The 12,292-nt window shown below is 36.8% G+C and overlaps 1 protein-coding gene across 1 annotated transcript; it reads left to right on the top strand.

Annotated features, from left to right (window-relative positions):
* The first annotated feature begins 10,525 nt into the window (after nt 1–10,525).
* On the top strand, nt 10,526–12,292 carry LOC149493761 (uncharacterized). Its single transcript, XM_089726333.1, has 3 exons — nt 10,526–10,753; nt 11,319–11,528; nt 11,849–12,292. The coding sequence occupies exons 1-3, from the start codon at nt 10,526–10,528 to the stop codon at nt 12,290–12,292; spliced, it is 882 nt and encodes a 293-aa protein (XP_089582459.1).

Genomic DNA, 12,292 nt, shown 5'->3' with positions numbered 1-12,292 from the left:
TGTAAGAAACTCGATGATGCTCTATGGGCTTATAGAACCGCATTCAAAACACTAATTGGTATGTCTCCATATCGAATGGTCTATGGTAAGGCTTGTCACCTCCCTGTTAAGTTGGAGCACAAGACATATTGGGCAATCCAATTTCTTAACTTTAATACTAAGGAATCTGGTCAAAAGCGGTTGCTTCAATTAAATATGAGGGATGAAATGCGACTCCATGCTTATGAGAATGCTAGAATCTATAAGGACCGCACCAAACAATGGCATGATAAGCACATTATCCTAAGGAATCTAAAGGTAGGACAACAGGTATTGCTCTATAACTCCAGACTCCATCTCTTTCTAGGTAAGTTGCACTCTAGATGGTCTGGCCCATTCATGATCAAAGAAATTTTTCCATATGGGGCTATTGAAACAGTGGATGGTGACAGGAGTTTCAAAGTCAATGCTCAATGCTTAAAGGTTTATCAAGATGAAAACTTTTATCAAGTCAAAAACACCATCAGTCTTGTTTAGCCTAAACTTGGTTTAGTGCATCGAGCTTAACGACGTTAAACAAAAGCGCTTGTGGGAGACAACCCATATTATTTTTCTGAATTTTCTTTTTTCAATTTATTTTTGTTATTTCTATTACAAATTTCCCAAAATTCTCTCCATAATTGTTCCTCTGTTTCAGTAAAAAATTCTTTCAGGTGCAAGTTGAAGTCAATAAGATAGCACGCCCTAGCCGTGCTCATCAACACGGCCGTGATGGAGGTGAACATCACTCTTGAAGGTCAGAAGCTAGCACGCCCTGACTGTGCTCATCAGCACGACCGTGCCGCAAAGAGGTGGGAATCAGCCTTGAAGGTCAGAGGCTAGCATGCCCTAACCTTGTGATACAGCACGCCCGTGCTAATATAAGGCAAGGAATTGCAGTTTGCATGCCCAATCCGTGCTCCAGGACACGTTCGTGCATCAAGAAAGGAGAAAGTTGTCTCGCAAGTCAGAGCCGCGCACGCCCTTGCTGTGCCCTCCATCACGCTGTGCCAGGTAAGCTAAAGTTTTCTTCTATAGGTCAGAGGCACGCACGCCCCAGCTGTGCTTCCCAGCATGCCCGGGCCTGCAAACCACCTTAGAGATTCAGAAGCGCACACGGCCAGGCCGTGCCAGGTAGAATGACCATGCCACGTTCAGACCTGCGCATTAAAACAAACCTTTATTTAAAGGGCACGCCCTTATTCCCTTCTTTTCCCAAACCACACGCCCTAGCTGCCTCCTCCCTTTTCTCTATTTTCTTTCTTTTTCTCTTAACCCAAACACACCAAAAACCAAATTTCCTCACCTTTCTCCTTCACCATGCCTCCCCGATATAAGCACAGCTGACCTGCCTCTTCAGTAGTTGCTAGACAACGACCATTTGCTTGATCTTCCGCCACTTCTCCTCTGCCCGTTCCACCTCCTACGGCTCCGGCTCCTCCACCATTTGAGATTGACTCACCAAAACAACAAGAAAGGTACAACAAACTTTCTCTTTACCCTATATTCCCAAATAGGTTTATTGATGAGTCTGCACTAGCATAAGTGGGGCTTAGGGATGCTCTTTTAGAACCTCTTAGGCGTATTGGGTGGGAATAATTTATTAACATGAAAGATCTTATTTATGCATCTCTAACTTTAGAGTTTTTGAGTTCCTATTCTTCTGTTATTCTCCTATTTGACTTCCCTAGCAAAATTAGATCTAGGCTGTTTAGGAGAAATTATGAACTTTCTGTAAACAAGGTTAGTCATATATTTGGGTTCTCAACTGAAAATGCCCATAATCGAATATCTACGGACTTTAATGATCGCAGTACATGGAATGATCTGACTGGTGAACATAATTATAATCCTAGGTTTTCGAAAGCCTCAAAATTGAGAAACCCTGCTCTGAGGTATATTCACAAATTCCTAGCCAACACTATTTTTGGGAGAAATGAGAGCGATGGGGTATTGAGCCGTAATGAATTATATTTTTTATAGGCCATTGATCAGGGAATTTTGTTGCATGTTGGTTACTGGCTATGTTTACGATGGGCGAGAGTTGCATGGGCAGATAAAGGAGCTATTATGTTGGAGTGTTTTGTAACCCGAATTGCAGCATATTTGAGAGTTTGGAACCCCGCTAGACCAGTTTATGATAGTGTGGAAGGAGGAAAGGGCACTAGGCTAGACTTAGATGTCATGATTCATATGAAGTTGGTTGAAAAAGTGGGCGATTAGTATCGGATAATGGGTTCTCGAGAAGAAAGTTCTGATGATGAGGAGGCTGAGGATGCCAGTGACACTAACATGGAGGAGGGTAATCTGACTCCTTTCCCTGCTTTTGGTACTTCTTCTGGTGCAGGTACTTCTGGAGCTGGTCCATCTTTTCAGGGAGCATCAAGCATGTCCAACGATGAAGTTCTTGCACGGATGATGTCCTGAATGGACATGTTTGACACTCACCTTAACAGAATGGAGTCTATGATTGCTGAAAGGTTCCAGTCCATAGAGATTATGCAAGGCCAACTCCACACTGTCATTCAATTATTGCAGCCATATCCACCTCCACCATTGAATCTTGATGGACTTTGACTTCTTTTCGGTTGCTTTCTATTTCAATTTTTGTTTTTATATATTGGATATTATATCTTGGATTGTGTTTCCTTTGTTGCTTTTTCAATCTCTTTAGATATTATATATTCTCGCTTTTAGTGTTTTTTTTCTGATTTCTAGCTTTGCTACATTCCAACACCCAGCTCTATTGTATTTTTCAATACAATGATGGTAATGGTTACTACACTCCCTTATTCTTTTATATTGATAATATGATAAGTTTGGGGAAGTGATCTTATTTTTGAACACATTGGGGATAATGTGCCAGATTAAGTTAGGGGAAGGAAAATTTTAGTTCAAATTTTATTTTTTTATTTTAGCTTAACATGGTTGGAATAATTATGAGTAAGCTTGAAAACTATCATAATTTACTAACTTGGGATAAATTTAGTTGTTTTTTCTAGACTAGTATGTTTGAGCTTTAATTTTAATTTTTCACTTATCATAATTCTTTGGTTTAACTATTTGTTTTTAAGATTATAAACACTAATTTTTGTGAATTTTATGATATGTAGATATGTTTTTAATCAAAATTTTATTTAACCTTGGCATTTCTAGAACAAATTAAAATTCCCTTTGAGACAAAATTTTTAAATGCTTACATTTAGAAAGAGATGATTTAGGCATTATTTGTTGAACCCCTTATTTAGCCTAGGCCAACTAAATTAAAATATGACTTTTGCAACCAATTTGAAGCCTATATCCAAATTTTATTGTTCACCCTTACTAAGCCTAGCCATTAAACCAATTTAAATTCCTACCCTAAGTGCAATAATGTATAATTGAAGGATTTGATTTTTATTAAAACATAGCAACAAAAAGGGAGAAAATTTCATTAATACTAGCAAGTGGACCAATTAGAAAACTCAAACAGAAACACCTCATAGAAGAAGCAATCAATTAAAGAATTCAAGTTTGGGAAATTGAAGCAAGGAAGAAATTATCAATGTATTATGAAGAGACTTTGCCAAAATATCTCTAATTTTGAGCTAGAGAAGAACTTCAAGAATTAATCTCCCTTTACAAAGAAAATTTTGTTTTGATATAATGAAAATCTTGATATTATACATTTTTCTTTTTGGTATTCTTTGTCTATCTTCTTATCCTTTTTCTTTGTTTAGCTAAAATTATACCCCTAAAACCCCAATGCAACCGAAATAAAGAGCTTTTGATCTTTTTAAATTGTATGACTTTCGATCGTGGAGAAGGGATGACTAATTTTTGCCTATGGGAATGTTAAAGTTATATTGTTAAAACATCTTAATTACGGGTTAAATAATTTTTTGTGAAAATTCACATTCTACTTATCATAGGTTGAATAATTATTGGTGTTGAAAATCTTATTAGCTTATGTTTAAATTAAGGAATGTGTTTCATCGAAAATTGAATTTTTGCTAGAATATAATTAGCATGGGAAACACTTGATTTATTCACATGTTAATGATTTTTGATACTTTTGAAATTGTGAATAATTATCTCCAATCATATTAAACTAGCTTTGTTAAGTTTGTTTAGCCTGTGTTTTTTTTTTTTTCTTGTTTTTAGTTTTGTTGCTTGAGGATAAGCAATGGTTTAAGTGCGGGGAATTTTGATAGGTGTTATTCTTATAGTATTTTTAATATAGTTTTTATTAGGAATTTTAGTAGTTTTAATTACTTTAATTAATTTTTATTTAGTTTTATTTATGTTTTGCCTCAAAGCTTCCTTGAATCATAATCTACTTGATCTTAAATAAATTTGCAGGATTTTGGCACAAAAAAGAGCAAAATAAAGCAAAACACTAAGGCTCTAGCACGCCCTGCCCGTGCACATTAGCACGCTCGTGCTGAACTTAAGGAAAATCAAGTGGAGACTCAGACTCTAACACGCCCAGACCGTGCTAACTGGCACGCCCATGCCTAAGAGGACCTTAGGGCACGTGATGCATTTTATCTTGGAAAGTCAAAGCCTAGCATGCCCTAGCCGTGCCATGGGGCATGCCCGTGCCACAGATTCTTCTCTAGACGTGTCACGAAGCACGGCCCGTGCTGAACCACCCTTAGACTTAGACTCTGGCACGCCCTTCCTGTGCAAAACAACATGCCCGTGCTACGTATTAGGTACTGTCTTGAATCAAGAATGCCAGCCAGTTTCTATAACTTACATGGGCCCACCTCAAATATTTTCCTGACGTACAAAATGAAGACCTAATCCTATTTAAGAAGATGAAAGAGTACTAATTGAGAAGAAATCCAAAGCCTAAACAGTTTGCTATCTCCAAAAAGATTTTGTACTTAATGAGGATTCTATTTCCTAAACAGAGTCGGATTTTCTCCCAGGAAGTCTATGTAAAGAGAGGAGCCATTCATTATAAGGCATCTCCGGTCTTTGACAATTCTTGTTCCATTGTTTCTTTTCTCCCCCAAAAACTTCAAGCAGTCATGATTTGTGCCAAGATTCAAGGAAGCCGTCCACATTATCTGTTATTTAGTTTTTATCTCTAAACTCTTAATCTTGTTTTACTTTCCATTATTCACATTGATTATGAAATTTTATTCAAGTATTATTGAGTTTTATTTAATTACTATGTCGAACTAAATTCTCATACTAGAGATTTGATGTAGCTTGAATTTTTTTCCAATTTATAATATTAGATTTATTTTTCTTTTTTCAAAGTATAATTTATTATTGAACTTAATGCTTCCAGGCAGAGTTTTTCCCCTGGATTGATTTATTTCATTAATCACTATCGGAAGAAGGGTTTTTGATATGAAAAGGGTAATAAATTACATGAGAATAATAACTTGATGCGGAAGTTATATGGTTTGACTCATGGGGATTTTTCATAAGTTAACGACCTTAGGTTATGAATTCACAAAACAAACCACAAAACTTAGTGATTTAATTCATGTTTGATTTCGCTATTGGAAGATAGGTAATTAGATTGGATTAAAATAGCTAACAAAACATCGGGAGAGCTTGTTAGTGATTTTAGGGTTGTTTCCCCGACTTGAACAACTAAAGTTGATTAACAAACTAACAAAAATAAATTGGATAGAGTTAAGTGAAATCAAAATCCCTAGTAACTTTAAATCCTTGATTTCTTTCCTTCAAATACTGTTGCTTGATTTATTTTTGTTCTCTTTTAATTATTTATTTTAAATTTCTTACAATCATTCCCCTTATTGCCATTTAAATAATAATAGGTTAACATAATTTTGGTATTTGATATACAATCCTGTGGAGACGATACTCTACTTGCTGCGATTTCATACACTTGCAAAAATCACTGTCAGAAGACAGGTAACAATTTTGTACAGATCTACAGATACGTACTTGAAGTTGCAGTACAGGCAAAAGTATTTTGTTATAAAAATTGACTGTAGTTTCACCTTCTAAGCATGATTGTTAAGAATCAGCAAAATTGTATTTTAACTATGGGCTTTATGACCCACTTATTCTACTGTGTTTACACTTGGAATCGTAAACATTTTGACTTGTTCATATAACTGGTATATAGCTGTTAAATATTAGTTCATACAGTTCGTATTTTAACTGCTTTTGGGTTAAGTTTAAAAATCTTATAATGATTCCTTTTCAATTGATCCTCAAGAAGAAGACTACAATTCCCATCTTGGATCGTTTTTGAATCAGATGTCTGGTATTTGATTGAAATGTCTTCTGTGTACCATGGATATGGGCATGCTAGAGAAGCAACAGGCTCAAGAACTCAACAAATCTCACATAACAGTCATTTTAACTTACAAATCTAGTCTCAGTTTATCACGTCAGAAAAAATAGAAATCAATTCCCTATCAAATTCTTCTGTAAAGTGTCTGTTTTATTTTGAAAAACATTTACATGGAATTAACAGAGGAAATTGAACATCTTAATTTGGAGTATTTCATTATTTTGGCAACAGAAAGGAACAAAAAAAAAAAAAAGCCTTTAAGACCAAAATACACAAACTGAAAGCCTTGCAACACAGGCATCAAACCAAACATCTTGAAATCACACGAAACTTGCAGGGACATTTCTTTCAACCAAAAACAGAGGATACCGGACAATACATTTACGTATGCAAGGAAGGAAGCAATCTTGCTCATATCCATATGAACCCATCATTCAAATGCACAAATTCAGCATTTCCCAACACATTACTAATTGAATTGAATTGAATGTAGACAAGTTGAAAATACTAAATAATACTGCAAAGAAACAACACATATGTTTTGAATCCAATACTTGAGTTTCCTTTAATGAATCAACATGTAAATTGATTACACAGAAAACACCAATAGTGTTCCATATTTTTGAAACAAACTAAAAAAAAGAACCACCAAAAATGTTTTCCTTGTCATATCTGCAATTAAACCGCAGCTCAATGGCTAAGGTTGTGGAAAAGAGGAAGAGAGAATGTACAAGAGGCACTAAACAGAACCAGAATTAGGATCAGAATCAGACCCCAGAAATTTCTACATATCAGCAAAAAAATCCTCATTCTCATCGCCATAATCGATCTGATCAAATTCAAAGGTATTAGCATTATCCAGCAGCTCCTCAACACTAAATTCAGTACCCATTGGCTCATCGCGATCAGCGCCTACCGTCAAACATTCATCACCTCCAGGAGCCCAGATATCATTACATTCTGAGACAACGTGTTCAAGCTCGTCTACCTGATTATTAGCCCTAAGTTCAGTTCCCAATGGATAATCAAAATCGCTACCTATAACCCAATTCCCATAATCTCCGTTTCCTCTCATGATACTACAATCTGATGTTACTTCTTGTTGTTCTTCTACTTGATTATTAGCCCAAAATTCAGTACCCATTTGATCATCAAAATCAGAAGCTATAACCAAACAATCATCATCTCCATTAGCCCTAATCTGGTTATAGTATGACTCTGCTTCATTGTCATTAGCCTTGATACGCTTATTGCCAGACATAAACATCTCACAGTTTACAACTTCACCACCCTCACAATCATCTATTTTCCTCTTGCCCTTATTTTTTTCCCCTGTTTTAGACCCATTTTTCCTCAAACGACAGAGCACTAATTCACGGTTCAAATCAGGCAAACTATACTCAAACAAGATCCAACCGCAATGGTGGCTTGAATTTCTGTTTTTGTATTTGAACCTTTTCTTGGTTGCTTCTATCTTAATCCTACAATCAAAATCTGCCCTAGCCGTGACTTCAAAAATTTTCCCAGAATCTTCTCTATGCCAGTTACCCTCACCAGTACCAACACTTCGATCAACTCTAGAACAGTCAGTAATCAGCGTTTGTTTGTTCTTCTTCTGCGAGGCTTTCTTCTTTAATTCAGTGAAAAAGTAGAGATCCTTAACATCAGTTCTCTCGTCACCACCGAATCTCTTCCAGACTTCCCAGGGCTCTTCTCTTCCATATAACTGGCAGTCACTTACTATCATCTCCGCTGCCGCAAAAGGCTTTCCAGTGAGTTTCTTGTACAGATAGTGACCTGCTAACTCCTCATCGGTAGGATCGAACCGAAATCCAGGAAGCATGGTTGAATTCTAGTCTCCCGTTCTTGATTTTCTCTAGAAATTCTTGAATTTTCTCAGCTTTCTCAGGGAAAAGTAGCGCAGAAGCCAAATAATAGTTTGGGAATCAAGCAAAAAGAGGGAACGAGGGAAAGCAATAAATACCTAATGGAGAGACGCGGGATGTTACCGTTATACCGTTAGAAGAAGATAATTTGAAATCTTAGTTTTATGAGTTTTGCGTGTGGACAGATAATTTAAATCTTTGAATTGGCTATATATAAATCTTGAAAAGTGTTTAACATTGTGTCTAACAATAAAAAAAACGCGTTGGTAGATATATTTATTTGCTAATGAAAAAATGAAACTCTAATAATTTTAAATGAGTTGGATTTAAGTAAATTATTATTCAATTATTATGTAATATAAAATTCAAATAATCAATTAATTCTGCAAGTAATATAATCAAATATTATAGTACTCAAACTCAGCTTAATTATTGGGTCGAAGCTACTCGATTTTAAGTTTAAAACAATTAAAATCAAGTTAAACTCAAATTTTTTTGTTAGTCCAATCGAAATAGCTCATAAATAGTTTAGCTCACTTGCATCTCGATTAATTGAATACTTTGTGCAAAAGACCAAGGTTGATTAAGTTTTACTCCCTAATTAAAAGTATGTGATGTAGTGCAAGAAGTTAAGTTTCGACAATTGACGCTTTTGGAGGCAATTTTTGTAGAAATGATGAAATGTATTTTGACAATTAAGTTTCAAATTCTAATCTGACTCATTGAGCAATTTAATTGAAAATTTTCATACATTGAATGTTTATTTAACCACTTTCAATTATTTGATATGTGTTTAAGAAGAGTAATTTTGTAAATTAAAATATCCAACAAATTAAATTAAAGTTCGATGCATCCATTTTTATAGGAATTCAAGTCTTGAATCTTGCAATGAATCTTTATTTTGTTTTTGAGATATTGTGAATGCTAATGGATTTTATTTTCATTGTCTTAAAAAATGTGAATTTGATTCCGCTTAGATACAATGCTTTTACAGAATACCTTTACAATAGAATCTTTAATCCTTTCATTGAAGCTACTACCGTTATATAGTCATTCAAGCAATAGAGCTAGGAGGCCAAAAAATAAATAAATAAGGAATAATTTAATATTTGGTCCTTGAGGTTTGAATGAAACATTCGCAATAAAAATGGTTGTTTCCCTTTGAGTGTTTGACTTTCATTGATTAGAAATCTCATCACTGCATTAAAAACACAAACAAAGGTAGGAACATTTTGGAGATTTCTGTGAAATAGTCGAATATTGTTAATAACCGTTAACATACAATAATAAAATATATTAAAATAATAATACTAGACTCCTAAATAAACTCTAACTAATAGATAATTTAGGATTCGTAATCCTTATCCTAAGTCCAGTATATATACTCTAAATTTACCCTAAGGACACGTTATTTCACAATTTACTACACCTCAAATTTCGAGAGCTTAATAATTGGTGCGGTGAGCGTGGAAGACACCTTTAAAACCTAAAAAATCCCCACAGTTTTTCTCAATTCCTATGGCTAATGATTCCACTGAACGCCTCAACATGGAAGGCCAAGAAAACAACCATGGCGAGGCCAAGAAAACAACCATGGTGAGGCCAACCAAAAACCCACATTCGCCCCCTCCAACAACCACTGATCCCCAGGTAGTAGCTACTCTATCTCAGGCTTATTCGTTGTTTACCACTATGCTGAAATGCCTCTTAGAGAACCCTCTACCTATTGGCGAGCCAGTACCACCCACCAGGCCGGCGAACCCCCCAACCTAGAACATAGCCTCCCTCCCACCTCGCCTAAATACTGAAGTCATTTAGTGTCTGATCGATACCATGAGGCGGAATCGGAGGTGGACCCTAGTGCGATTAACCTTGGCAGCCAAGAGCTAAGTCACACTTAGCCAGTCTTGGACGAAGTTAATCTTCAAAATGTTGTCAAGGAATTGGTTTGAGAGTGTAGAGAGACAAGAGAACCATGGGATTATGGTCTTCGACAAGACTCGCGCTTGTCAGCTGATATTTTGGCTGTAGCCTTCCCACCAAAGTTCAAACTTCCTACTTTCCAATCATATGATGGATCTACCGATCCCCGAAGCCATCTGGCGACCTTCCGGGCAATGATGTACTGGAGGATCTAATATGCAAGGTCTTCCCAACTACCTTGAAAGGAGCAACTCAAGAGTGGTATCAAACACTCAAAACAGGATCTGTTCATTCCTTCTCCCAGTTAGCCACAATATTCCAAGCTTGTTTTATAACATGTGTATCATCCAGAAAAATATCATCTGACTTGGTAGATTTAAAAAGAGAAGAGGGGGAGACTCTAAGGCAATACGTATCCAAATTTCAAAGAATGGTGATGCAAATGGAGAACTTGAATGATGAGGTGGCCATTAGCGCCATGGCAAAGAATTACAAGTACAATAAGTTGTTTAAGAGTTTAAGTATAGACCCTCCCCTGACCTTCGCCGAGCTCATGGTGCAAGCTCACAAATACACCAAATCAGATGAAGCCTATGAGGCACAACAGCATAGATCGCCTAAAGAAGACCGGTATAGGCACAGAAGACACTCATCCCCGGTAAGGAGATGATTGTCCCAAAGGGGGTTGCCCATCTGGCTCCCACGAACCAGTTACTCTGTTCGAATGCCATACTTAAGAGATGGCAGACCACAATAAGATCGAGAGTTTACCCCTTTGAATAGACCACACTCAAAAATATTGTCTTGAGTTAGAGAACATGGCAATCAAATTCAGTTCTATTATCCTAGAAAGATGAAGCAGGATACCTCGAGCCATCGAGATAAAAGCAAGTATTGAGAGTTCCATAGGGATGTAGGCCACAAGACCGAAGCCTGCTGGCAATTAAAGAAAGAGATAGAATGCCTTCTGCAAAGAGGCGAACTAAAGCAATTTGTTGGGAGAGCTCGGAGGGAAAGTGAATAGAAAGACAAGAAGGTGGAAAAATGTCATAACCTAGGCACAATCCACACCATATTTGGTGGCTCATCGGGGGGGTGACAGCAATGCAGCTAGGAAAAGGAGAGTTATGGAAATGTATTCCATTCTACCCCAGTAGAAATTGAGCGCTAGTCCGCCCATATCATTCTCTAAGGCGGATGACAAACTTGTACATACTCCACAGAATGATGCCCTAGTAATTAGGGGAATTTTGGAAAACTTTCTAGTAAAAAGAATCTTGGTAGATGAAGGTAGTGCAGTGAACTTGTTGAGCATGAAAGTGTTCAAGGCTTTGAAACTAGACCAGGCGAAGCTTAAACCTGTCCGAACCCCTTTAATCGGCCTGGCAAGAAAACCTGTACAATTTTCTAGATCTATAGACATAACCCTAGAGGTCAGAACTAAAGTCTCATCAAGGAAACTCAAATTGGAGTTTATGGTAGCAGACATTCACTTTCTATACAATTCTATGTTGGGAAGACTAGCCCTATTTGAATTGAAGCGACCACATGCATCAGGTATCTCACCATGAAGTTTTACTCCGACAAGGGCGAAGTCATCGCTATTAGGGGAGACTAGAATATAGCTCGGGAAGTAAATATGATAGCACTGAAAGGGTTACCTCTTACCCTACCAATCATGTGGATGCTAGAATAAGAACCACCATAAAGTCAACCAAACACCAACCCTTTGATATCCCCAAACATAATACAGACCAGCCCAACACCTGTGGGTAAGCTGATCACATGGGAAGGGAAACAGGGGAAGAACTTAATGTCAGGAGACGATCTTTCGAGAGAGGTACATGATAATCTTAAGACAGTTTTAGGGGATAATGTTAACAGCTTCAGCTGGACTGCGAAAGACATAATTGATATCGATCCTGATACCATATCCCGCACGCTCAGCATAGACCCAAGCTTTAAATCGATAAAGCAAAAAAAGCGGAATCATGGTCTAAAAAGACAACATGTTATTGCAACTGAAGTGGCTAAGATTTTGAAATCAAAGTTTATAAGGAAGGTGAACTATCTAGAATGGCTAGTGAACATAGTTTTAGTATCGAAGTCCAATGGAAAATGGAGATTATGTGTTGACTTTACTGATTTGAACAAGGCATGCCTTAAAGATCCTTACCCTTTACCCAATATAGATTAG

The sequence above is a fragment of the Jatropha curcas genome, chromosome 9 (genome assembly GCF_041381405.1).
Source record: "Jatropha curcas cultivar XTBG-Jc1 chromosome 9, XTBG_Jcur_1.0, whole genome shotgun sequence".
NCBI lineage: Eukaryota > Viridiplantae > Streptophyta > Magnoliopsida > Malpighiales > Euphorbiaceae > Jatropha > Jatropha curcas.
This window is presented reverse-complemented; position numbering and strand designations above follow the sequence as displayed.

Coding starts and splice junctions, on each gene's coding strand:
- LOC149493761 (XM_089726333.1), top strand. CDS start 10,526: ATGGTGATGCAAATGGAGAACTTGAATGATGAGGTGGCCATTAGCGCC. Junction 10,754..11,318: donor ACAGAAGACACTCATCCCCG/GTAAGGAGATGA, acceptor CATACTCCACAG/AATGATGCCCTAGTAATTAG. Junction 11,529..11,848: donor CTATAGACATAACCCTAGAG/GTCAGAACTAAA, acceptor AACATAATACAG/ACCAGCCCAACACCTGTGGG.